This window comes from Ornithodoros turicata, chromosome 4, assembly GCF_037126465.1.
Source record: "Ornithodoros turicata isolate Travis chromosome 4, ASM3712646v1, whole genome shotgun sequence".
In the NCBI taxonomy this organism is placed as follows: Eukaryota; Metazoa; Arthropoda; class Arachnida; order Ixodida; family Argasidae; genus Ornithodoros; species Ornithodoros turicata.
In genome coordinates, this window is record NC_088204.1 from 29431414 (window position 1) to 29459229 (window position 27816).

The 27816-nt window shown below is 47.1% G+C and overlaps 2 protein-coding genes across 2 annotated transcripts; one reads left to right on the top strand and one right to left on the bottom strand.

Annotated features, from left to right (window-relative positions):
* Window positions 1-188: 188 nt before the first annotated feature.
* On the top strand, window positions 189-19869 carry LOC135392249 (uncharacterized). The gene is made up of 13 exons (XM_064622968.1): window positions 189-275; window positions 348-393; window positions 1112-1147; window positions 1456-1500; window positions 2736-2756; window positions 13000-13035; window positions 13596-13628; window positions 14231-14251; window positions 14314-14347; window positions 14592-14644; window positions 15869-16079; window positions 16711-17779; window positions 19424-19869. The coding sequence occupies exons 1-12, from the start codon at window positions 189-191 to the stop codon at window positions 16748-16750; spliced, it is 663 nt and encodes a 220-aa protein (XP_064479038.1). The 3' UTR covers window positions 16751-17779; window positions 19424-19869.
* A 3458-nt stretch (window positions 19870-23327) lies between these two features.
* Window positions 23328-24404, bottom strand: LOC135392250 (uncharacterized). Its single transcript, XM_064622969.1, has one exon. It carries the CDS (start codon window positions 24402-24404, stop codon window positions 23328-23330), a length of 1077 nt encoding a protein of 358 aa, XP_064479039.1.
* Window positions 24405-27816: the final 3412 nt, after the last annotated feature.

Here is a 27816-nt window from a genome sequence, read left to right on the forward strand (position 1 = left end):
GTGGAATATGCGAGTACCTATACGCCTACACTAACGGAGTGTAACCGCTTTTGCGGAGCCTTAGAATAAATGTGGATGGTGTGATGGAATGTGATGGAAAGCTGTGATGCTCTTGCAGAAATCTGATACAGTCCGCGAAAAATATGAAACAGCTGCAACCTGCTGCAATTTTCAATGCCCTGTCGAAGATGGGTGTCACTGTGATTGGTGTTCTAGACGCTGAACTAGGCTCGGAGTGGGATGCACAAAATGAGGCAACGGTGAGCATCATTCAGGTGAGTTGTGGTGTCCACATTCGCTGTGCCTCGTGAAATCTAACGAGCAATTTACATTCCTCAACAACGCAGGCGCTTGCGTCCGCGGTTGTGTCAATGACGCCGCTATATTCGCAACGTTAGTGACGGCGAAGGGGAACTAGCACCGCGTTGGGTGCCGCGGGAGGCATGCGCGCCGCCGCTCTGTCTGTGGCTGAGGTTTTGGGTGAGATAGGATCGCGGTGATGCGCTTTTATGCGCATTGAACAGCATAAAACTAGTTATTGTCGGTTACCAAGTTCTATGTTCGCGTATATCATCGATCATCAGCCATCAAGTATACCGGATTTGGCTTCTGTGGTCGACGCACAAAACCGAAAGACCACCTCTCCATGCACACATGCAGTGACATGGCGCGCCCGCGGATTTTTAGTCGCGAAATATTAATTTTGGTAGGTGCCTCAGTTTGTTCTCGAGAAATGCTCATGGATATTCACTGTTGGCACCCGGTAAAGTAACCAACTGTACAGTACTGTACAGTTACTGTACTTGTAAACTTTGCTGTTCTATTTGAGTAGCTGTAAACCTTCCTCACGACTGTGAAGAATTTACAACCAAATCCCTCGCCCCCAAACATGAATTCGCCACTGTTACGGAGTCAGGGAGATGGTTCTTGTATATTAATGTAACGTAGTAATGTGTGTCAATGTATGCAGGGCGGAGTTAACATTTGCTGTACAAATTGTTTCAATAGAAGGCAGTGCGTCTTTCGCTCGAATTAATTTTGTCTCACTTTATGTATAACCGCCGCAACAAGTACGTTTCGTAAATGGACATGATTATCTTCACCTTTCAAGGGCCCGCAACTTCCTCTATGGGAAACTGGACGTCAGGTGAGTAACAGACGTGCAATATATAATTTCGATATTCACATCGCCCCTGACGGCGGCATGTCGAACGCCGCATCCCCACCCCACCCTCACATACCGGTAGAATAAGGTTGGTGGGTCGTTCGGCAACGGGGAGGTCGACCAGCGTACGAGGGTGAATGTCGGTGAATTTCATGGTTTCACAGAAAAACACTTACGCTCATGTTGCAACAGAAAGTAGTGCGTCTTTCGCTCGAATGAATTTTGTCTCTCGTAATGCATAACCACCGCAACGAGTGCGTTTCGTAAATGGACATTAATTTCTACACCAGGTCCAGGACTGTCACCTTTGTCCACGCTGAGCTCCAACAACGCTGGTGAGTAACAGACCCGCAATATATAATTTCGACATTTACATCGCCCCTGGCGGCGACATGCCGAACGCCGTATCCCTACCCCACCCTGACATATCAGTAGAATAAGGTTGGTGGGTCGTTCGGCAACGGGGAGGTCGACCAGCGTACCAGGGTGAATGTCGGTGAATTTCATGGTTTCATGGAAAGACTTCTGCTCATGTTGCAACAGAAAGTAGTGCGTCTTTCGCTCGAATAAATTTTGTCTCACTTTCTGTATAAACGCCGCAACAAGTACGTTTCGTAAATGAACATTATTTTCTACACCTTTCCAGCAACCTCTTCCACTTTTGTGGACGTCTCGTCTTCCGGTGAGTAACAGACTTGCAATATATAATTTCGATATTCACATCGCCCCTGACGGCGGCATGTCGAACGCCGTATCCCCACCCCACCCTCACATATCGGTAGAATAAGGGTGGTGGGTCGTTCGGCTCCGCATAGGTCGACCAGCGTTTGTGCGCCACACTTGCTCGAATGCCAAAATTCCGCCTCATTTTCGTACCTACCGTAGTGTGGGAATATTCACGTTCAACTGGAACCATTCCGGAACCAGTCCAGATTTTTGCCTGAGCTCACATTAGAGAGGAAGGCCTACTGTACTACGAACCTGGCCTCACGTGACTGGCACACAAAGTTTAAATTATCAGATGGCACGACTACTGAATGTACTTCGCCTTGTACAGATGTATGTGCACTATCAAACAGGAATTTGAAAACGTGCCGCGGTTTGGTGAACAATAGAGTGCAGCTATGAAGTATATGAGCGAACGATATTATCGAGAGAATGAATTGAAACAAATGTATATGGTGTGTGAAATGGCTGCTATATCTTTGAAGATGGAGATGGAAAGCGAAGATGTGTTATGATGCCCATACTGCAGGTGCCAGGGGCCTTCGTCAACTTGTTTTTTTTTTTTTTTGTCCCTGGTTCCGCCACAGTGTGTGGAATATGCGAGTACCTATACGCCTACACTAACGGAGTGCAACCGCTTTTGCGGAGCCTTAGAATAAATGTGGAAGGTGTGATGGAATGTGAAGGAAAGCTGTGATGTTCTTGCAGAAATCTCATACAGTCTGAGCAAAAGTTGAAACAGCTGCTACCTGCAGCAGTTTTGAATGCCGTGTCGAGCATGGGTGTCAGTGTGGTTGGTGTTTTACACGCTGAACTGGGCTCCGAGTGGGATGCGCAAAATGAGGCAACGGTGAGCATCATCCAGGTGAGTTGTGGTGTCCACATTCGCTGTGCCTCGTGAAATCTAACGAGCAATTTAGATTCCTCAACAACGCAGGCGCTTGCGTCCGCGGTTGTGTACTGTACTGTACTGTTGTGTACTGTAACGTAGTAATGTGTGTCAATGTATGCAGGGCGGAGTTAACATTAACGAGATTTGGTGTATCCTGACACACCGCAAACAATTTGTACAGCAAATGTTATTTGCCATTCAATCATACGTAGTTTAGAAGTAGAGGCCGATTGGAGTCCTTATGAAACGATTTGGAAAAATCGAGAAAAATGCAGTCGGCCATTGAACGATTGTCAAGTATGGCATGAAACGTATGGAGTTGTAGCGCCACCGCCATGTAACGATGGTCACGGTCCTCGAGGACTGCTTCTTCCCTCTCGAGCTGGCAGTTCTTTTCGGGGCAGTGTCGAAGTGGCACCACGCAGTAAAGATTGTTTTTTTCCCTTTCTGTCGGAGTCTAGTGTGGACCAGTTTCCTTAGACTTCCACAGAGTAAATGAAGCGCGAAACGACTTAACCCGAGGACTTAAACGACGGCTAAACCCCGTTTTCTGTTTTTATGCTGGGATCGAAAACATTCACAATACTAACCCTGTAATTTAGGGGCGATACTCGATTTTTACATTGCATATTCATGCATTAATATGCGGCGCTCTCTTCCCGGTGTGCTCTTCCCTTGTTCCTTCTTACCTGGCAATGGAAGTGCATTTCAGACTTGCATTTTGCTCTGGGAGACAAGTATATAGTTCTTTACGTTATTCCGAAGTTTCTGTCGCCTACATCCCTGTTGCCCGGGTGAGGCTTTCAGGCACGGGAATGTTCTCTTGCACTTGCGCAGCTGCTTCTGAAGCCCTATAGTTTCTTAGTGTGTAAAGGCGGTATAGTTGACGGATATCCAAAAGCTGGGACGTAGCGGGCCAGCGCGCAACGCTCCCACTGCATACACAGAGGTCGTTCAGGGTGTCAGGGATTCAGTGTAGGTGGCAAACTGGCCTCTGGAGGAATTTCTGTTGTTGACCGGCGCATATTAACTGATTGCGATGCTCCTTGCATGATTACATTGGGGTACGTATATTTCATGGTGAAAATCGCTTAGCGCAAATAAGCGATGCCCATGGTGCCTTACCACGCCTTGTCGGACTACGGCTATTTCGATTTTAGATTATAGATAGCAGTATGGCACTATACGTATACACAGCACTATATTTTGGATTATAGCTAGCTTTGGATTCGCGGGGGCGAATGCACAGTGCTGTCAACGGCGTTACACCCTAGCGGGAGGCGAAAGTGAGCGAGTTCACTGGTTCAGAGGCATGGGGGAAGAAGCATAAAGGTGACAAACCTGTCATTTGGTAACTACCACATGGCACCACATGGCACGACGAAGACTAACGTGCGAGCAACCTGTCCAGAATTGATTGCGTCTACTCAGCACCCTTTCGTCTACTGAGCAGTACATTGGATGATCCTGTGCACCGCAAAGTGAAGCATTCCGGATTCGGTTTCACAGTCTCCTGTATTCCACAGTTTCGGAACGGAGAGGTGTGATCGTAGCGTGCTGAACGAGCTGCGTGTGCAGAGCCCCCTCATAGGAGTAATTGGGTCATGTCACACCTACAGAGCCTCCCCCAAACGGAAATGCTCTCTGTTCATTTGTTGTGCGCCACACTTGCTCGAATACCAAAAGTCCGCCTCATTTTCGTACCTACCGTAGTGTGGATGCGTCGTCTGCTTTTACACGTTTATTACGCGTTCAGTGCAGTAGATGGAGCATTGGGAAACCGAACAGTACCGGCACGCGTGGTCTTCCGGTGAATATACACAAGAATTACAGAAAAGACTCCGAACATTGCCCGCACTAGAAAGGCGACAGTGTCGCCTCTATAGGTGAGAGAGAGAGAGATTATGGGTTTAATGGCACAAAGGCAGCAAATGTCATGGAGCGCGAAAACTACAGTGAGTGTGTGGTGGTGTGAGATGATTATGGGATGAGATGGGGAGTCGATCTCTGTTTAGAGGGTTGGGCGAGTGGGCTCGTTGAGACACACAACGGTAGTTTCGATACCACTTGAATCTGCTCGCGAAGTGGTTTGGATTGCTTGAGGCGCACTCCTCTGAACGAGTGAATGAGCCCGCTTGCGCCCGCCGCTATGGTGTCACGCAAAGGAGAAAATACACCGCTCGCGCATTCCGCACGGCTCCCGCGCGCGGTGACCAATGGAAATTTGTATTGCCCTGGGTAAAGTGCAGGTATACCCGCAATGCGTTTTCAGACAGTGCGAATAAACATGCTGTTTCGCACCCACCAAGCTAATAAACTAAAGTAAACCGTTCCCCACCCATTATATGCAACACAGACGCGATGGCTATGAGGCATGCCAGGCCATGAAGCAGGATGGCCATGAGGCAGTATCGCGTCTCTATGGTATCACAGGACCATCAACATAACTAGGACTAACCAAGGTAACTCTTTCGGACCACGCAGAGGCTGCTCACCGAAGGGTCAGCCATAGGAGTCGTCACGAAATACGGCTCAGATATAAAAGACCAGAGCGTGCGTGCCAACCTAGCTCGCCTTCTCAGGTGGGCGTGCCTATTCCAAAGCAAAGGCTCTGGTACAGCGATATCATATACCTATGATACGAAGTCCAGCTCGGGTCAAAGTTGAGCACCGCTTCAGCCTGCGAAGCGGGAAGAGTCACTTTGGCAGCGCCACGAGACGAGACGAGAGTCATTAACACCCTCCGCCGTTCGTTCTACTGAGCATCGCCAGGGTCCGCAGAACTGAATAACGTTCAATTTAACTCGAGCTGTACAATTGTATCTTCAACCATAGTCTTCCGGCGCGCAATGTTTGACAGCGCTGGCCAGCCTTAGTTCACGTTCGTCATTCAACCTAGTCAGTCATAAAGAACCTTCATAAACCTGTGCAGAGGTACGTGAAGTGTGGAAGAACTGCGTCGTAGAGCCACAACTTCCACCTGCAGTGTCTCTATCTGATTGATGAATCGAGAAATGTCATAAGCGGTGTGGTGAACGCCGCAAACAGGAATGGGAGAGAGAGAGAGATTATGGGCTCAATGGCGCAAAAGGGACGAAGGGGTGTGCCAACAAGGTGCCAATTGCAAAACTCGGTAGACGAGATTAGAGATTAGCGAGGTTCATATTACCAGTGACAGCCAAGAGTATGGAAACATTCGTTGGTGAAGATGTAGTTGGTGGAGTATCAGGTCAATCAGTGAGCTGCTGGCCCATACGACGGAATAACTGACGGGGTGCGATTTCCAAGCCCTTCTTAATGGGCATTTGAAATACTTGTGCGAATGAGATTTCCCTTGACGGAGTCTTATGACAGCGGCGGGGTGGAGGCCAGGTCCCTGACCTCCGTGGCCTGAGCTAGCGCCGCGACCACATGGTAGAATTGAGTGGATGGTAATGCCTCTGAGAAGGAAGGGTCCGCCGGAGAAGGGGCTGACGTAGGGATATGTGGTAGCGACGTTGAGGTGAAGTCGGCTCAGTTCACCTTCGCCGTTCAGCCTATGGTTGCGCTTCAAATACATGGCGCGCCAAGAGATTGCGGCTGATTCATTTCTATTCATTCATTCATTCATTTCAGTCTAGTTTTTGGTGCACGTATCGATGCCGCCCACCCTAGCATTTGCTAAGCCTTCGTACTCTGTCTACAGGACAGTACGACCGGATGACAGTGCGAATGAAGGAGCCGGACACTCCCATCTCCATGGGAGTGTCCGGCTCCTTCATTCGTAAGTGTCTGCTGTCATTATACGGTCCATACCTCCAGTAAACTCAGCCGATCACTAAACTCAAGCTGAAGCAGATCCACCTGGGTTGTGAACAAATCTGGAAACGTTCCTTCAGTTCTGTGCACATTTTGCGAGAACTGCGCATCGTACTGGAATGTTGGTATATACCGGAGGAGCGGTGTTGATGTTGTACACCCAGGGCGTAGCGCGACTATCAACCGTGGTACCGTGCCTGCAGTAATCCGCAGCGAGATGTGCCGCTATGCAGCCGTGCATGCCGGCACGAGTGTGCCCTGTCATATTAGACAAAATGTGCAAGATGAACGCAATGCTTTCGCAACGTGTCAGGCCAGACTCATTCCCAGAATTGACCGGCGTACTCGCCGCCCTGTATAGGGTTTATTCACTGACTTCACCTCGTCGCCACACTTCAGGTCCCTCCAAGTTATGTTCCCGCATTCGTTCTCTGCCATATGTTGTTTGGATGACTATTAACGTCGAAAACATACAGCTAGAAATCATACAGCACAATAACTTTGGAACACCAAATATATGGTGAGTGCGATATGGGCGACTGCTTGGATGGGACCTACAATATGGCGGCCGGTGGCAGTACATCTGCCTGCTTGAGACAGTGGCGGTCTCCTACGGATGACGTCATGTGAATAAACCCTATAGGAGCAATGCATTCCAACCGGTTGTGTTGAAAGCTTTAGAGAGAAATGCCCATATATGTATGGCTGTGAGAGGCCCTCGATTGCGTACAAGTCTAATGGAAGCGGAAGAGCGTTAGTTTTTTCCTGGAGGACATATTCCATATTCCTAATGAAAAAACAAGCATTGGTGTTGGCTCAATGGTGTAGATATTGGTCATAGCTTTCGAGCACCTTGGTTTGATCCACGGGCTGCTTAGATTTTTTTTTTCTCTTTTTTTTTTGTGTGTGAAGGGAGTTATGAGAGTAACGGCAGGGCGACATCAGAATTTTCGTTTAATAATGCCGTACTGGGCGATATGTCGTACTGCATGGCTGTTCGGTCTGATTTAGTCGGCTCTGCGATCGCCTGTGCGCTTAATATATGAGTAGCGGATCACTTCAATTGTGCTCCGACTTCACGGTGACAGGAATCCCCGCTTTGCACAGTGCCACGCGTGTTTGCTGTAATGGGGTTGCTTGTCAATCATTTACTATAAAATTTGGACCTGTGGCTTAAACGTTCAGTGTGTTGCCTCTCAAGGAGAAACTCGTCGAATTCTCATTTATCGAGATCGATGTGGCAACGGAACCAAATACCCGCGCCTTTCACGCGCTCTAATGCTAAGGGCAATTAAGAGAGCATACCAGCTCTCCGTCCCAATGTATCCTATGGAATAGTTTTTATGCTTTTGCTCGGTAACCACCGCGCAGATTTTGACGCGCGTGGTTTCACCATAAAGAGGAAGAAGGGATGAAGAGAATAATGTTATTCTGTTTATCATACATTTCGTATGTATTTTGAACAAGTTATTAAACTTCTATAGCCATTTCAAAACAAACTTTGAATTTACTTTCTCTCGAAATATTTCAGGAATCGGTAGACACCAAATTTACATGTCTGCCACTTTGTTTTTATAAAAAAAACCATGAAATGTGAGTACGCGTAAACACCGACCGAAGCCCAGCGAAACCCGTCCAAAACACGTCATTCTGTGCTGCCATCTGGTGACGTGAAAGCAAAACCCCGCGGACCGTATCCTTCGGCCGATTAAGCTTGCTCGTGCGCACTGTACTGCTGGTTCCTCTCTCCTCTTTACTTTCTTGGACCGCTGACTTAGGGCATGGCCTTGGAGACCAGAACAAAAGCTTACTTAGCTGCTCGTAAAGGCATTATCGTCTGAGACAGCATTGTCGTGTAAGAGTTCTGTTTCTTCGAGCTATCTCCACACCACACCACATACACCACATTTTATCCCACGTCGATCATTAAGAGTGTAAAAAGAGGTGTTGAAAAAGGTGTTTACGTTCTGTACACCCTTTTTACACCCCATGTGATCTGGGGATATGGTGTCGAAAATGGTGTTTTAAGTCGTGAAAGAGAAATCATGTGTATTTGACAGTTCCTCACATTAAATAGACGACAAACACAATATTTGGCAGGGAGGGATGTCAGGAACTGATACCTTTGACTGGTTGTAGCCGTACCTGTTAATTGCAAAGACGAGTTCAGCCACACTACACCTAACGAACGTATCCCAACAAATTGTATTTCAGTATATCATCAATCTGGTACTCCAGTATAGGCTACCGAGGGTGCCTGGGCCCGCTGCTGGCATCGTCTGAAGATCGCAGCATGTGCATGTCGCGCTTTGACGCGCTCTAATGGCGAAAGTGTTTGTTGTTGTCTAGATGCTCGTCAGTTATCTGCCATCAATTTTGGGCCTGTGGGTTAAACGTCCTTCGTTCCCTGTCAAGGCGAATCTCATCGTATTTTCATTCATCGAGATCGATGTGATGACGGAATTGTCGTGCATACCACCTTTGACGTATTCTAATGGCGAAAGTGTTTGTTGTAGTCTAGATGCTTGTCAATCATTTGGACATCATCTAATTAATCTTCTGCACCATATGTGTGGCTGCATACGGAATTTTTTATGCGCAGACGAACAGTGAATATATGTGAAGTGGCAAAAAGCAATGCTAGACTACCATCATTGTGCCTCTTCGTCTTTTTTCCTTTTTCGCAGACTTTTCCTGGTCTGGTGAACAGGGAATAGGGAATATCTCACTAGAAGACATTTGTGCATTGTTTGACAACCAAATAAATATATTTACATTTTCCATCAATCAACAATGTTGTGACCTGGTGCAAATATTAATGTCAACAGGGAAAGTACTTACAAATTATCCCTATGTACTCAAATGCAGATATGACAATTATCTTTTTGTACCTCAGCACAGTACAGTTTCAAAATTAACAAACAGCATCAGCAGTCTTGCAGTATCTCAAGAGGGGAATCACATACAGCTCCAATAATAGACTGTGCAAACAAAGCGCAAAAAAACAAAAGTACTTCAAGAAAAATCTGAATAATCAGTTGCCATTGTGATATGTACTACTATGCACAATTCATGAATGGAACATGTTACCTCATTGCATAGCCTCCATGTGAGCACTAGAACAGGCAGCTTTTTAGGTCGCTCTTTTCGTGTTTTTCTATGGTCTTTTTTTGTTTTCTGTTTTTGGCAATGGCAAGCATAACCATAGTGAAATAGTGCAGCCAACACAAGCAGCCAACGACAGGATGAGACATCTACAATGAGAGTGGTAGCTCTCACCTGATATATTTATTAGCAGACTCTGGAATATACACACATGAGGGTGGTTCCATAAGTTTCCGGCCCGACCAACTTTAAATAGTCCGAGACGAAACAAGTGTATCACTTTTCGACATAGTCACCCTTAACTTCAATGCACTTTTGACACCTTTCAACCAGCATTCTTATACCTTTGAAAAAATAGGCATAAGTTTTGTCTGCAAAACGCTGGAAAACTGCCTCTTGCACCTCACTATCGTTTCGAGAACAGGAAGTAGTCACTCGGTGCCAAGTCTGGACTGTAGGCTGGGTGGTAGATTTCTTCGAAGCCGCACTCCTTCAGTGCAGCCTTGGTAACAGAAGCTTTGTGGACAGGGGCATTGTCCTGGAGCAACCGGACACCTCTAGTCAACCTGCCGCGCCTCTTTTCCTTGATGGCGTCTCGCAGTCGGTGCAGGAGTGAAGCATAATAAGTCGCATTCACTGTGGTGTTCCTCTCTTTGAAGTTGATGATGAGGATCCAGTGACAATCCCAAAATATTGTTGCCATGGTCTTCTTTGTGGATTGTGTGACCTTGGCTTTTGTTGGGGGTGCTTCTCCTGGTTTGCGCCATTCCATCAGCTCCTCTTTCGAAAGGGGATCATAGTAGAGCATCATAGTCTCATCCCCTGTGACAACTGACTTCAATATTTCTTCTTCGTTCTCTTGACAGAGCTCCAAAAACTCTTTGGCACAGACGACGCGCTCCTTTGAACTGACGAGAGAAGTCGTGGCACCCATCTCGCACTGACCTTTTTCATGTGAAAGGCCTTCAGACGCCTGTCGCTCAGCACTTCCTCCTCGACAAGAGACAAATTTTCTTGTTCACCACTTCCACTGGACGACCATCGCGTGGATCATCTTCAATGGACTCCCGCATCAGTCAATTCTGCTTAGGCCTGTCTTTTACCGTTGTGTACGACGGAGAGGCTTCCCTGTACACGTTGTCTAGTCGCCCTTTAATTTCTTTAGGCGAAAGTTCCTCTTTTGTCAAGAATTTTATCACAGCGCGATACTCGATTTTTTTCCATTTTAACTAAAGAGTGCACCCTGGCTGTTTGAAATGCCGCTCTCCAACCCACAAAAGCATGGAGAGGGTTGAGGGTGGTGCTCCGGCCCTCCAACAGAAGGCATCGCATAATCGCATTTTCAAATTCGCGCGCATTTTCTACCTCCGGCCGGAAAGTTATAGAATCACCCTCGTATATAGTGATAATTTAACCAATAAAATAACAGACAAGAAAAATCCCCCCCTAATCTCCCCATCTCCTCATTCTATTTCACAGGCAGCTTTAGTATCATTCTGAGTGTGCCCGTGCGCCCCCTTTGAGATAACGTATCTCGGACAAAAGCAAATCTAACAGCGGACTGCTTACACATGCAACTGTCTTGGATTTCTTTAACCAGTTGTTCTTTAACCGCTGCCTTAAGCTCTGTGTTCTGGAAATTTAGGCAGCATCCAGAGTCCCTGCAATGTGTTGCCATGTTTCTCGAGGGCATCAAAAGTCTGTCCTTGGCTGCCTGTGTTTCACTATGGCTCTCAGATACAAACTACCCCGTTTCAACACAGTAGGAAACACAGATTTGTAAATAGCATCCGTTGATCGCACTGTACATCGCACCGAAGAGAGAGATTATGGGTTTAATGGCACAAAGGCAGCAAAGGCCATAGAGCGCCAAAACTATGGTGAGTGTGTGGTGGTGTGGAGAGATGATGTGAGAGAGTGTGTGTGGTAGTTAAAAGCTCTCTACAGGTATGAGCGATGAGATGGACCAGGATAGGAGAGAGAGAATGACGATAACAAGTGAGTATGGCAGTTAAAAGCTATCTACAAGTCTGAGCAATGAGGTGATCCAGGATGAGATATTTACATGAGGAGTTCGGTGATATTGGATAAAAGCGGAGCAATGCTTAACATCTGCATCTGACTAAGTAACCCACACATGGTCAAAAATTGGATGACATTATCAAACGGCACAAGAGGAGTGTCACCCAGTAGAAGGGCTGGGTGTAATGGGACATAATACCTGTAGAATGCGGTGAAATACTGTTGGCGTTGGCGTTCGAAATGAGGGCGGGATGCCAGCACGTGCAAGACAGTCTTGCTGTCACCGCAGTGCGCGCAAGCTGGCGGATCCTGACCTCTGAGCAACAATAAGGCACATGACATGTCAACAGGTTGCAAACAGCTCCATCTTGCACATTTGTCATGCACATCGTTATTTCGGAAATTTGGAATATGAATAGGATGAATACATGTTAACATTGTGCATGTTATCCGAAGCAAGTTCTTCCACATCCCTCCCCGCTTAATGGCACAAAGGCAAATGCCACGCAATTCCACGGACTGACAGCGAAAGGGTTATACTCCCTAGTAAAGGCGAGCAGGATTAACAAATACAAAGGTGGCCGTGCATACAGCGGCTGCGCCTTTCATTCGTTGAGAAGTGGGTCGCTCGTTTCCTGTTTTGAGAGACCAGACCCTCCGTAAAAGTGACACGCCGTATTGAAGCTTATACATCAATGGTCTTGCGGTTGCTCTCGTTGTCACAGCTCTTCGGGGAATCCGGCCTCACCTTGTGTCAATTGGTACTGTAACAGGTGCTGGCCATTTCGTGGGAACGGCAAATATGCAATACATTCCAACTGGCTTATGAAGTAGTTAAATGCATATCAAGACGTATGTATGTTTCGAATATCACGTAAAATAAAATAAAGTACATCACAACGTCACAGCAGCTGAATAAAGCTTTGCAGGAGGAACTCTGGTGCTGTCATTTTCGCGTGATGGGCGAGGCCCGAGTGTACGTACATACTGAGTTGCTTCATCTCGGAGCATGGGGAAATCGTGGGGAAACATGTTCTACAATGCCAAATACCTTTCGGTACACTTTTCGAGCAACTCCTTTTCACAAAGCTTTCACCTTGTACTCTTGACATCTCATCGATAGTGACGCCATTTACGAGTGACATTCTATTTCTCCGTGTACCTTGACGTGATACAAAGGAATGACATTCAATTTGACGTGTGACAGGGGTATTGGTAACGTCTACGTCATGTGAGACGCCACAATCCGGTTCAACGTGCCCTTACCGAACCTTTGGTTCTTGTTTTTCAGTGCGCTTTCGGACAGCGTCGACGGAAACACTTGAGTGTACGTATATACTGAGTTGCTTCATCTCGGAGCATGGGGAAATCGTATTCACATTGCGACGTACGACGCATCCAGACGAATATCGTGCGAAAACGGAAGCACAGCGTATCACGCGTAAAGGCCAACCTCCATGGAGCAAATTTCGCTCAGCGTCGGAAGCACTGCTAGACGCCATGCCAGATTTTTTCGCCCAGCCGCCGCGATTCCGACTGAACACGACGCCGCTAAGAATGCGCGCCGGCAATGAGCGCGTGTCCTCTCCTGGATCATTTTGTGCTTGTTGCTATGTGTTGTTGAAACATGTTCTACAATGCAATATGCCTTTCGGTACACTTTTCGAGCAACTCCTTTTCACAAAGCTTTCACCTTGTACTCTGACATCTCATCGATAGTGACGCCACTTACGAGTGACATTCTATTTCTCCGTGTAGCTTGACGTGATACAAACGAATGGCATTCAATTTGACGTGTGACAGGGGTATTAGTAACATCTACGTCATGTGAGACGCCACAATCCGGTTCAACGTGCCCTTACCGAACCTTTGGTTCTTGTTTTTCAGTTCGCTTTCGGAGTGCATCGACGGAAACGCTATGTACGTATATACTGAGTTGCTTCATCTCGGAGCATGGGGAAATCGTATTCACATTGCGACGTACGACGCATCCAGACGAATATCGTGCGAAAACGGAAGCACAGCGTATCACGCGTAAAGGCCAACCTCCATGGAGCAAATTTCGCTCAGCGTCGGAAGCACTGCTAGACGCCATGCCAGATATTTTCGCCCAGCCGCCGCGATTCCGGCTCAACACGACGCCGCTACGAATCCACGCCGGCAATGCGCGCGCGTGTGCTCTCCTGGATCATTTTCTGCTTGTGGCTATGTGGTGTTGTCTGCTCGATGTCTCGTCTACTACACCGCTAGAACGCCGGACATTCTCTACCGAGAAACATGTTCTAGTATGAAATATGCCTTTTCAAACGACAAAACGCTTTCTCATTGTACATGACACCTTCCAACGCAGAACACGCGTGGCCGCCTCAATTCGCTTAATAGAGGTTAGCCATATAGCGGTGCCGGATAGTGGTGCCATGCATGCCCAGTTTCTGATGAGCTTGCTAAGTGAGCTGTCATGTGCGCCGCGTGCGATGGTACATTCCTCTTCGGAGTGCCTTGACAGACCCTTTGTGTTTCAGTGACAACAGTCGACGTGGAGGGTAAGTATACTGGACTGCTTGTCTTTCAACAGGCTTATGCATGAGATACGTTAACTCTGCAGCTCCCAAGCGGCTTTTTCCGCGTCAACATCGTGGGTAAGAACGATTGTATTGCGACTGGTGTTGCAGCAGCTGTCCCGAACCAGGTCGCTCTCTTGTTTGCTGAAAAGTCCAGTGCGGAAGTGTGCACCTATGTTGTGCGCACCGTGTGTTATGACGTGTTCGCAGCCCAAGTTGAGTTTTCCAAATCATTCAGTGCAGCCATTGTACTTCGCCGTCTAATGCGATGAAGTTGTCAGTTCGTACTTCGTTAGTGCTTCGATTGTATTGCTTCTTTCAGCAACACGGCGTGGTGGCTCCTCCTGTTAGTCGCCTGCGTCCTCAGCCTCTTGGGTGAGTATTGTCATTTTGGCAAAAAAACCGAAAGCGGTGCAGAAAGGCAACGCAGAAATAGTCATTAAATAATCGTGCCTTTCTGCACCGCTTCCGGTTTGTTGCCAAAATGTTGTTTATAATTTGCACCAGGTAAGTTGGCTAGTTATATTTGGAAGTACCACTACTGTGACATAGCGGTTGTTTCGACCGACAAACACGAAAAAAAAAAGTGTGATGTACGTACCTTCAGCTCAAGCGAATCTGAAAATGTGTCCCCGGCATGCGCTGTGTTTGCATCGTTCCGGAAAAGGTACTACTTGACTCCCCTTTTTTCAGGGGCGCTCCTTTTTCTTGTCTGCGGGCACACGGTAGAGATGGTAGACGATAAGCGCAACAGGTGCCAGCAGGTGGTATATAAATATATATATTTGCTGCACCTACACTTACATCAAGGGAGCGTGACCGTTTTTGCGGAACCCTAGAATAAACATTCATCTCAAGCATGACCAAAAAAACCCAGAAGGGCGCAAGCGTGGTGCATCGCCTCTTTGTGCAACTACTGTTGCAGTTCTTGCAGACGTCTGATCTTGTCTGTGCAAACCATGCTACTGCAGAATGTATTCCATACGCTGTCGAGGATGGGGGTAACCATGTCTGGCGTCTTGGCCGCTGAGGTAGGCTCTCTGTGGGACGCAAAAAATGATGCAACTGTGAGCGCCCTTAACGTGAGTTGTGGTGACCATATTCGCTGTGCCTCGTGAAATCTCTCGAGCTATTTACATTCCGTGGCCAGTGAATGGCCTCCTCTAGCGTGTCTTGTGTCTTATTATGCGTCATATATTATGTGCTGCGTGTTGCTACCTGTTATGCATTACTACCTGTATATGTGTTACTAGCTGTATGTTGCTACCTGTATAGTACAGGGATGACAATGGGATGACATTGCGTCTGCTGGTATTGCGGGTATACCCGCACCTTTCTTGCAACCCGCGATGACATGGAGAGACGTACCGATGTCATCCGTACTCGTCTTTATTTGGTTAGTGGTTACTCGTAGTGTTAACAAACAGCGAGAAAGAGCCACGTTGCTCCGGTTTGTTTCTTTGCCAAGTAGGCAGCGTGACCTTATTAGTTATCATATGTCTTCTATTATTGTGGTTGCATTGCACAATGTTGGCGAGGAGTGAATAGCTTAGCTACGGTCAGGTGGTGATTATTAATTTGTACCATGCTCTTTTCCAGCGCACAAGTGTCCTACAGTTCTGCTTTGTAGCGTCTTCATGGACCCCAAAAGTAGGGCCCCCGCTAAAGGGCGGTGCGACATGTTGTTTGTCTTAGTGCGGACCACTAAGAATGACGTCACGTATGCGGGAAAGAACTCGAAGGCGTTTTCCCAGCTTTTACATCGAGCCGTGGCCTCCAACACGAAACTTGGGTTGGACTTCCAGTATGAGTGAGTACATCTTCACTATCCCATCTTATATGCCTGCAAGGTGTCTTTGGCTCGTCACACTGTCCCACGGGTCTGCCACGAAGCGGCAGATGAATGAGCAGAATACACCAGGAACGACATGCATTGAAAGATGTTGGCCAGTCATTGCTTATCCTTATCCTTAGCTTCGGACAGGCTAAAGGATCTCCCAGTATAATGAAAAAAAAAAAACTTTCTAGGGTGTTTCCATCCGCCACAGCCGATGGTGGAACAAGGAAACATGGAAGGAAACAAACAGTTAGGACCCCATGAAGACGGATTTGAACAGCAACTGCCTGAAGTGTTTTCAGTGGAAATGTTTTGAAGGAACGCCTCCTGATGTACGTGTTCCCCCAACACTATCTTTTCTGAACAAGTTCCATCGCCTGAGTGCATGTGCCTGCTGCGGATTAAGATAGGTCTACTGTATTGTAAAACAACACATCCTACCTATCTGCAAGATCATTGACGTCGTCAAGATTCGTGAAAATTCGTGTCCGGTAATGTACTTGTGTGTGCTTTAGTCTGTGTATGTTTGGTTTCTTGAAGAAATATGGTGATACCTTTTTTCTTTCTTCTGGATAACTGATGTGCGGGTAACCTTGACACGCAGAATCTCCATCTCATTATTTCCACTTTGGACAAGATCGTGAATATGAGGAGCGCTCATCGGTGCAATTGACGCAACGGTCGGCCCCCTTGCATTCCTTTGTGTCGTGGGCTGCGTGACTACACCGTGCACAACGAGGAGAGCCCCGGCATGCGTCAGCAGCATGTCCGTATCGATTGCAACGAATGCAGCGCAAGCGATTTGGAATGTACGGTCGCACATCTGCTGAAAGGTACCCTACTTTTAACTTGTCAGGTAAGTTGGGCTTATCAAAAGTCAATACCATGTTCCTCGTGGTGATATATTCACCATTCTTACGGATCTTAATTTCCTAGGATTTCCTCCCCAGGTACGTTAATCAGCTCTGAAACTGAGATGACGCCCCTGCAACTGTTGATGGTTTTGTGAAAAGAAGCTGAAATCTTCTTTCCCGTCATCTCGTGCGTGTTTAGGATGTGCTCGCAGTCTTTTTTGATTTGTGCATTTTAGGAGCAGGTAACCAGATTGTATACGTTTGGTTTCAGTAATGTTCTTCGACGGTGCTGCCACTGCCTTCTCCAAGAAAAAAAGGGTGCCATTTTTCCCAGCTTTGCTTCTCTCTTTGTGTCTCAAGACGTCAATACAATGTATTTTGAGGTGAACTGTTTCGATACAGTCCTTAAGACTTGCAAACTTCGCGGCCAAGATATCGGTGGATTGTAACGTTAACAAAATTTCATAAGTTCCCTTTCCCTCTTGTTTGCTTAGCGCTCCCCTTTGCCTGACAAAAGCGCATGTGTATGCCTGCACAGCCGTGAGTAGGCGGTGACTACCACAGAATAAACATTGTTATGAGACCGCTTGAATGTGTGACATGGTGCCAGCGGGAACACAAATGCTACGCGCAACGCACCATGCGTCACAGCTCCAAAGACAAGTTGGAGCTCCGAAAGGACATCGTCGATGGATACCCTTGAAGGCCAACCACAGCCACAAGCTTCGAAAATGCTGCATACTATGTCAAGCCTTCTTCCTTCGCCCAAAGCGCTGCATACTACGCAGGACCTATAGAAATCCCGGAAAGTATGGAGAAGTGAGTTCAAACTATTTTCTGTTGCTACTGCTTTCAAGGCTCAGGCAAAAGTGAAGCCCGCAACTTTTAGTTGTAGTCGGAGAAGAACGAAGGAAAATTTACACTACGCTCAAGTTCGATTGTGAATAGGAGCGCAGAGACGTTTCTAAGTTAATAGAGGGGTTCGAAAGGTACTGAAGCCGACAGTAACCTTGTGGTGCGTAAGCCATCAGTGAACTGGTGCTGGCCTCAGCTTTTGACACCTTACCACGATACTTCGCCAGTCAAGTATCAGTATCAAGAGCTTTCTAAAACGATGCTGCCCTGAAGAATTGATGATCCACCTTACATACTTCATTTGGTCATGGAGGAAGGAATGAGAGGCACATGCAGCATCGCTTGTTTAATATTCATATAACTAGAACTAACCAGGGTAACCCTTTCAGACCACGCAGTCACACTAGGTTCAACAGAACGACCGGCCGTGGGCGTTACCACAAGTGAGGGGTACGACAGCTGCGACAGCAGAGTTCATGATAACCTGGTTACACTTTTGTGGTGAACAGAGGTGTACTGTTAGGCCTGTATTGTTATTCCAGAGCAAAAGAGTCGCAGCGTACCGGTTAAAATGATACCATGTACGTACTATACGAATAAGAAGCGCTTCTTCAAACTATATTTTCGCTTCTTGATCATTCAGCCACAATCTTACGCCGCATGATGTTTGACAGCCTATCCAGCGCGGGAAGAAACATTCCTCAGTTCACGTTCACCATTCAGCCATTCACCAACAACAACGACACCCGACAACTAGCATCCGAAGCGGGGAACGGGAAGAACTGTAATAGTACCGCAACTTCGAGCTGTAATGTCGCTCAGATCGGCGAGCTCAAAAATTTCGGTACTTTCCGTTGTGCTGGCAGGATAGCGGTATGGCGAAGGTCGCAATCAGCGAGTGGTGAAGGGGCTGGGCAATGCAAACGCCGCATATACGTCTGAGTAACTGAGTGGGTGCAATCTCCCGGCTCTTATTGGCTTAACATTCGTTGGACAGGCGTTGGAGCTGTTGCCTTGCGGCAGTCGTATGTCAGGGGACGTGGTGGCAACCCCCAACATGGAGGTGAGGGGCTCCATGACCACTGCTTCCAAGAGTGCTACATGAAATAATTCTATGCTGGTTAGTAGTGTCTCTGAGGGCAAACTGTGCTTCAGCCAGCCCTTATCAGAGTACAGGTTCCGCAGGCCAGGCTCATCGACACGGTAGAGGAAGAAGAGGAACAGAGGGCATGATAAGGTGCTGACGCTGGGACTCGTGCCAGCGACAGCTGACGAAAAAGCTGGGGCCGCATGGTCTTCAAACTTACCACGGGACGTGCTCGGAGCTACGAGAGCTACGAGAGCAGACGCGATGAGGGCTTCAAATGTCTCCTCGCGACAGTGTCTGCTCAGTATACCCTCACCATTGAATGGTGAACGTGACCTGAGGAATACTGCCAAGTACACAGCTCCCAAGGATGTGAATGAAGATGAGAGTTTGCCACAATACTGAGAAATTCGCAGAAATATGTATTTCTAGCCAGAAGTGTACAGCGTCTCCTGAATTTATCGGTAGTATGTACCGTATCATTTACCAAGCATCTGTTATTTTTCTTTCTTTCCTTTAAGACAGGGCGTCGCGGCCAAGCTACATCCTGTGCAGAAGTACCCTCATTCCCACTGCGCGTATCGCGAACCCCATCACCATGGACTGGGTCATCTTCGTCCTTCGGAGGTGTCTGCTTCCATTGTACGATTCATACCTCCAGGAAGCTCGGCCTTTGAGTAAACACATTCGCAATTCGATTTGCATAGGTTGTGAGCAAATTAGGAGACGCCCCTCTTGTTCTGCGCACATTTTGGAAGGACTAAGAATCGCATTGGAATGTTGGTACGTCGGAGAAGCAAGCTACCACTATATGTACTATGTAGTTGCCAAAATACTTGAAGTGTGACGAGGACAAGGCGATGAGGATGTGCCGCAAACAATATAAACGATACGAGCAGATACATGTGTGCCATCAAACAGGAAATTGAAAATGTTATTTTGGTGAACAATAGATGCGCATGTTATATGTTACGAGCTATGTGTTACTACCCTTACTTATTTTGGCGCATCAGACTGTGGCTCCTTGCTACGTCTAATAATCTTCCCACCAGTGTGCATTTACATGCTTACATCCTTACACGTTTACCCTCCGTGACCCTGTCCAGTGTGTTGCATTCTGCGTTGTTTGTGAGTGTCTGAGTGAGTGTTTGTTGTGAGTGAGTTTGTCGTGAGTGTGCTTGTATGAAGCCCATTCCCCTCTTTTGTGCCCTTGTGGCTCTGAGGGTAGCGACAATAAACGAAATAAATATATAAAGTAGAATATATACCGCCCGCGCATTCCGCACTGTTCGCGCGCGCGGTTACCAGCTGAATTTTGAGAAATTGTATTCCCGCTGGTAAAATGCCGCTATACCCGCAATGCGGTTTCAGACAGTGCGAATAAACTCAAACTAAACTTCCGTCTACATTCGCGACCCACTAAATGCAACACAGACACGACGGCTATGAGTCTCACCAGGAGGCAGTAGCGCGTCTCTACGCTTTGACCACTCACAGCCTTGTCAGGTCAACGGAAGGGACAACCATTGACGTTATCCCAAAGTAGGGATCCGATCTGGCTCGCATTCTGAGGTGAGCGAAGGCGTCGCGACCGTCTCTGGTACAGCGTGTGGGATATCTAATCAGCCGATACAGGGCACGCAGTGCCGCGACGACAGCAAGGGGGCGTGGCAGATTAACCAGCTATAAAAGCGCGGTGTCTCGATAAACAGGCTCTCTGGAGAATTGTCTCGACTTCCAGAGCAAGTAATAAACCCTTGTATGTTTGTTTGATTTCATTGTTGTGGGTAGTTCCTCTGCGTGCGCAGCGGACGGGATGATGATGATGATGATTGGAGTTTTAATGGCGCATTAACTACATAGGTCATAATGCGCCAACACTGTGATTAAAATAAGACTAGTAAGAAGTAGGTGCAGTACTTAAAAAGGAGGAAATAACATCTAAAATACAAGACTAAAACTACACAAGACTTACAATTCCAATGTCTCTTAAAAAATTAAAAATTCTATTGAAAGGGATAATAGCCTCATCACCAAGCAAGAGCGCTGGATGAAGAGGCAAAAAATACGTATAAAACACTGTGAAATGATGTTGACGATGGGTTTCGTGGTGTGGGCAGGTGATAAGAATGTGGATGACAGAGAGGAGTTCACCACAGTTTTCACACAGTGGCGGCTCTTCTCCACAGAGTAAAAATTTGTGCGTGAGGAAGGTGTGGCCTATCCGCAACCTCGTTCGCAGAACACTCAAGAGACGATTTTCCTGGCGGTCTCCATAACTTTGGAAAGTGTAGCTTGTTTTGTGTCTGAGTGTTCCAGAGGGTCTGCCATTTTGTGTACAGTGATTTCCTAAGTGCTGCCCTAATATCTTGCATGGGTATCTCGAAAGAACTGACGTCTTTTGAAGCTGCAGCAGCAGCAGCAGCCCGGTCGACAAACTCATTTCCTTGTATGCCTGTGTGGCTAGGCACCCAGCATAAAATGACCGAATATCCCCTCTTCTGTGCCATACTGATTAAGGACTGTGCACGCTGTATCAAAAAATTCTTTAGTTTGCGTGTGCTACAAATAGCATTAACAGAACTTAAAGAATCTGTATATATTACTGCTGACGGGATGCAACCTCTAAGAATGTGGTTAAGTGCAAGGATGATGGCATAGATTTCTGCAGTTAAGATAGATGCTATACTGTTTAGACGATGTGACCTCACGCATGTGCCACAAGTCATGGCACAGGTCACTCCTGCGCTAGACTTTGATCCGTCCGTGTAAATTTCTGTGTGAGTCCCAAAACTTTCCCTCACGTGTTCAAATTCTTGCTGTAGTACTTGTGTGGAGGTGTTGTGTTTGCTGTACTTAGTCAATGTAGTATCATACCTTGGCAGTGGTTGCCAAGGTGGGACTATTTTACCACGTTCTACAATTTGACAATCATAGGAAGAAAAATTGTGATCCTCAATATCTCGTTCAATCCTCATTGAAACTACTACATTGAACTACTGAAGGTCTGTTAATAAACAGTTGTTTGAAGCGTGTACTTTTAACACAAGTGAGTGCAGGGTGTTGTGGATAACTCCTTATTCTTAGTGCATATGACACCCCAAGATAAAATCGTCTTCTATTCAACGAGTATTCACGTGATTCTACATAAGGTGCGGAACGCACCAAGGATAAGCCTGAGCCCTTGGTGATGTACAGTGTCCAGGAACTTCAATACGGATTGGCGGCCTGAGCCGTAGACGATAGAGCCATAATCTATCTTGGAGCGAATGCAGGCAGTGTATACACGGAGAAGTATCTCCTGGTCTGCACCCCAAGATCTGTGAGAGAGGATTTTAAGTAGATTCAATGACGTAATACATTTTGCCTTCAGGTTCTGAATATGGGGCTTGAAAGTAAGCTTTGAATCGAACGTGATGCCAAGAAACTTACATTCGGATTTTACAAGAATATCTTGTTTATTAAGTTCCAGCTTAGGAGACAAAAACATTCCTCTGATTCTCGAGAAATGAACGCAGATTGTTTTTTCAGTAGAGAATTTAAACCCATTATGTGAGGACCATTTTGCCATTTTATTTATACAGAGTTGCATCTGTCGTTCACATCTGGGTAAGTTCGCAGAACAACAAGATATCTGGATGTCATTTACATACAAAGAAAAAGATATAGAGGGCGGGATGACACTCGCTATAGAGTTGATTTTGATAAGGAATAACGTGACGCTGAGAACTGATCCCTGCGGGACACCATTCTCCTGCTCAAACAAATGTGATAAGGTTGTTCCCAGCTGAACTCTAAATGTTCTGTGTTGAAGGAAATCAGCAATACCTTTCAAAAGACGACCCCGTATACCGAACGAATGGAGATCCTGTAGTATGCCATATCGCCACGCAGTGTCGTATGCTTTTTCCAAGTCAAAGAAAACTGACAAGCAGTGTTGCCTCCTGACAAAAGCTTCACGAATGGTTGTTTCTAGACGAACGAGGTGATCCATTGTGGAGCACCCCGTTCGAGAACCACACTGAAACTCTGATAGGCACTTATTCATTTCGAGAAAATGAACCAATCGGTCATTCACCATTCGCTCAAAGGTTTTGCCTATACAGCTTGTGAGAGCGATGGGACGATAACTGGCAGGACAAGAGGCTTCCTTCCCTGGTTTCAGGAGGGGGATTATGGTGTCAATTTTCCACGCAGACTGTAGTGTCCCCTGTATCCAAACATGGTTGAAGAACTGAAGTAAACATTTTTTTGATATGTCAGACAGGTTTTCAAGCATTGAATATGTAATACGGTCTGGGCCTGGAGCAGTCGCTTTTGCTGACAACAATGAGCGTGACAATTCTACCATGGTGAAGGGCTGGTTATATCCAAAACCGTCTCCACCATTTACTGGAATCTTCTGTTTTTCGGATCTTTTAATTTTTAGAAATTCACTGCTATAATGGGAGGAACTTGAAATGCTTTGACCCGCGGCCTTGTGGTTTTCTTTCGTGCAGCCGCAAGCTCCTTGTCAGATATGTCAGGGAGTGATCCGCTCCCCGACAGACTAGATCTATTCTTTTGGGGGGCTTGGGAGCTCGTGCTCGCAAAGGAGCGCTCAGAGCTCGTCTCGTCCTCGCAATCCATGGATGTCACCTCCGTGGACTGTGAGGACAGGAGTGGCGTCGGTGTTAGTGACGCCACTGGAGTTTCGGGGACTGGAGGCGGATGTGCACCTCGTTGAACTTCATTTGTGGTTGTCTCTGTCAGTAGTGATTGCTCGGTCTGTGTGTACTGTGTTACTAGTTTCACTTTCTGTTTCACGGCTGTGGCAAAAGATTTTTCGAAAAAGATGGGAGCTACTTTTTTCCTTGCTTCTGGGTAACTGATGTTCTGTGTGACCTTAACGTGCAGGACTTCTTTTTCATATTTCCACTTTGTACAGGACCTCGAGTAGGATGGGTGGTTGGAAGAACAGTTGACACAGCAGTCTGGCTCTTTGCATTCTTTAGTCTCATGGTCAGACTTTCCACACCGTGCACAACAGGCAGAGCCACGGCACCCGTCTGCAGCATGTCCAAACCTGTTGCACCGAAAACAGCGCAACGGGTTCGGAATGTAAGGTCGGACATCTGTTGACAGGTAGCCTACTTTTAGTTTTGTTGGAAGTGTGGGCCTGTCAAAAGTCAGTACTATATTTCGTGTTGTGATGTACTCCCCATTTTTACGGATTTTGATTTTGCGTACATCAGTGACATCCTGGTCCTTTAAGTTGTCTATGATTTCTTCCACAGGCACGTCAATCAGTTCTGATACTGCGATGTCGCCCCTGCAAGTGTTCAGTGTTTTGTGCAAGGAAGCTGAAATCTTTTTACCCATCATCTCATGTGTGTTTAGAATGCGTTCACACTCTATTTCATTGGAGCATTTTACGAGAAGGTCGCCAGATCTGATGCGTTTGATTTCAGTAATGTACTTAGACAGTGATGCCACCGCTTTCTCAATGAAAAAGGGTGACATCTTTCCCAGTGGTGTGGTTTTCTCTTTCTCTGTATCTGAAGAAGAAAGTACGATGTATTTTGAAGTGAACTGTTTTGTTACAGTCCTTAAGGCTTCGGTCCGTAGACGCTTTGCGGCCACGATCTCATTAGAAGAATATTTACCCATGTAGGTTTGATCAATGAGTATTCCAAAAAGGTCACCCGTATTTCATACTCATACATACGGGAAGGTCCCGGAGTTTGACAACCCATCAGCCGGGGCTTGACCAAGTCCCCGACTGCCACCGTTCAAGGTTTCTACCCTTCACCTTAAATCTCCTCGGCACGGTACGGATAACACCTTAGGACTGGGGGCTGGGGTCCGTGGTGGCGCCACTCACCAAACACCAGCCGAAGCCGGTGCCCCCTGCGGGGACGGACGGGATGACGCCCCGGGGTTGTGGGAACTGAACTTTCCACAAGCGATACCATACACCTATGATACGAAGTACAGCTCCAGCCTGCGAAAGAGAGGCAACTCCGAAAGGACATCGTCGATTGAAACCCTTGAACGCCAACCACAGCCACAAGCTTCGAAAATGCTGCACAGGTGCAGGCAACAACAACAACAATAAATGATGACGATGAGATGGGGTGTTTCACCGCAGTAGTGCGGTACCCTACCCCGTTGCACTGGAACATTATGTGAAGATAACGAAGGAAGGATGAAAACACAAAGACACGGGCCTCCGTTCAACCTGCGGTGTCGTGGCGACCGCCCAGCACATTCTGATGGAATGTTCCCTCTACTGCCCGCAAAGGCGGACATTGTGTGGTGAGCTGGCCCGAATCAGCAAGAGGTCGCTCACCTTAGCTGCACTCATTGGCCCCTATGAAGATCCTGGGCTCCATTGTCGGGTTCTTCACCTGTTCATGGACTTCCTGTCGTCCACTGGATTGCTTAAGACGGAAAGAGAGGTACCCTGCAAGCAGCTAGCAGAAAACAACGCTTTCATAACGAGGGTCTCCCATCTAAGTGTAAATAGCTGACACCTTCCGCTGTTATTTCTACTGAGTAGGGCCAGGGTCCGCAGACGGAATCACGTTCAAGTTATCTCTATTCCGAGCTGTACAAGTGTGACGAGTCATAGTCAATCACGATCTTCCGGAACGCGATGTTTGACAGCGTTGCCCAGCCTCAGGTTCATGTTCGCCATTCAACCTAGTCGGTCATCCGTTTCGTCCTCCGCCAGCGAGATACTGCAACGTTCTCCGGCGGTCACTCCCGGGATGTGGAGGATTGGCTTCTCCACGTTGAGCGTATAAAACAACGAGCCTTCGCTTCGTTTGATTCCTGGGGTACATTGAAACGCCTGCTAACGGAAGCCTTCGGGAATAGCGAGGAAAAAGCGCTAAAAGCCAAGCAGCATTTACAAACGCGTCACCAAGCTTGCGGAGAATCTTTTACGTCCTACATGGCTAATGTTTTGCAGGCCTGCCGTAAAGCTGACTCCTCGATGTCCGAAGCAGACAAGAAGGCACCACTTGCAAACGGTATGAGGACCTGCAACGGCAACGGATCCTCCCTGATCACCCGGCTTCGTTTGCCACGTCTGCACTTCCAACAGGCCATGCTGCGTGAAGAGCTCACCCTTATGAACACGGGAACAGTGAACGGCAGCTCGTCCAATACTCAGTTCTCTCAGCAGTCTAACTCAGTTGACAGTTGAGGTCACTCATTCAAGGGGATCTTAAATCTGCAGTTGCAATGCCGGTTGCACCCTCACCTTGCTAACTGTCTACTGCATTTTCAGAATCATCATCGACTCCACGAAGCACGTTAGAGGCACTCTGACAAAAGAAGCAATCAGCAACACCCATGTGCCACTATGCGGTGTCCTAACAGCCGAAGTAGGAAGAAGCTGGAGTTTGCGCCTGGATGCCATAGCAAACGTCCTCAGTGTGAGTTGTAATTACAACACCAAGTGCCTGTTAACCACTATTGACAATATGCGATGTCCACTGAACACTATATTCATAGTAAACACCAGCTTAGAATCCCTCACAACACGCGAAGGATAGCAGACGCATAATCGTGTGTCAGTCGTGTGTCGTATCGTGTAGATTACCTAGTGAAAGCAATCAGGGCACTCATGGAGGACGGCCTTTTCTTGCTGCCACTGTAGTGATTTTTCAACTGATATTCACCGCACGGGTCTCGCAAGGAAGCATGTTAGAGGCACTCTGACAAACGAAGCGATCACGACACCCATGTGCCACTATGCGGTGTCTTAACAGCCGAAGTGGGAAGAACCTGGAGTTTGCGCCTGGATGCCATAGCAAACGTCCTCAGTGTGAGTTGTAATTACAACACCATGTGCCCGTTAACCACTATTGACAATATGCGATGTCAACTGAACACTATATTCATAGTAAACACCAGCTTAGAATCCCTCACAACACGCGAAGGATAGCAGACGCATAATCGTGTGTCAGTCCTGTGTCGTATCGTGTAGATTACCTAGTGAAAGCAATCAGGGCACTCATGGAGGACGGCCTTTTCTTGCTGCCACTGTAGTGATTTCTCAACTCATATTCACCGCACGGGTCTCGAAAGGAAGCATGTTAGAGGCACTCTGACAAAGGAAGCGATCACGATACCCATGTGCCACTATGCGGTGTCCTAACAGCCGAAGTAGGAAGAAACTGGAGTTTGCGCCTGGATGCCATAGCAAACGTCCTCATTGTGAGTTGTAATTACAACACCAAGTGGCGTTAACCACTATTGACAATATGCGATGTCCACTGAACACTATATTCATAGTAAACACCAGCTTAGAATCCCTCACAACACGCGAAGGATAGCAGACGCATAATCGTGTGTCAGTCGTGTGTCGTATCGTGTAGATTACCTAGTGAAAGCAATCAGGGCACTCATGGAGGACGGCCTTTTCTTGCTGCACTGTAGTGATTTTTCAACTGATATTCACCGCACGGGTCTCGCAAGGAAGCATGTTAGAGGCACTCTGACAAAGGAAGCGATCACGACACCCATGTGCCTCTATGCGGTGTCTTAACAGCCGAAGTGGGAAGAACCTGGAGTTTGCGCCTGGATGCCATAGCAAACGTCCTCATTGTGAGTTGTAATTACAACACCAAGTGGCGTTAACCACTATTGACAATATGCGATGTCCACTGAACACTATATTCATAGTAAACACCAGCTTAGAATCCCTCACAACACGCGAAGGATAGCAGACGCATAATCGTGTGTCAGTCGTGTGTCGTATCGTGTAGATTACCTAGTGAAAGCAATCAGGGCACTCATGGAGGACGGCCTTTTCTTGCTGCACTGTAGTGATTTTTCAACTGATATTCACCGCACGGGTCTCGCAAGGAAGCATGTTAGAGGCACTCTGACAAAGGAAGCGATCACGACACCCATGTGCCTC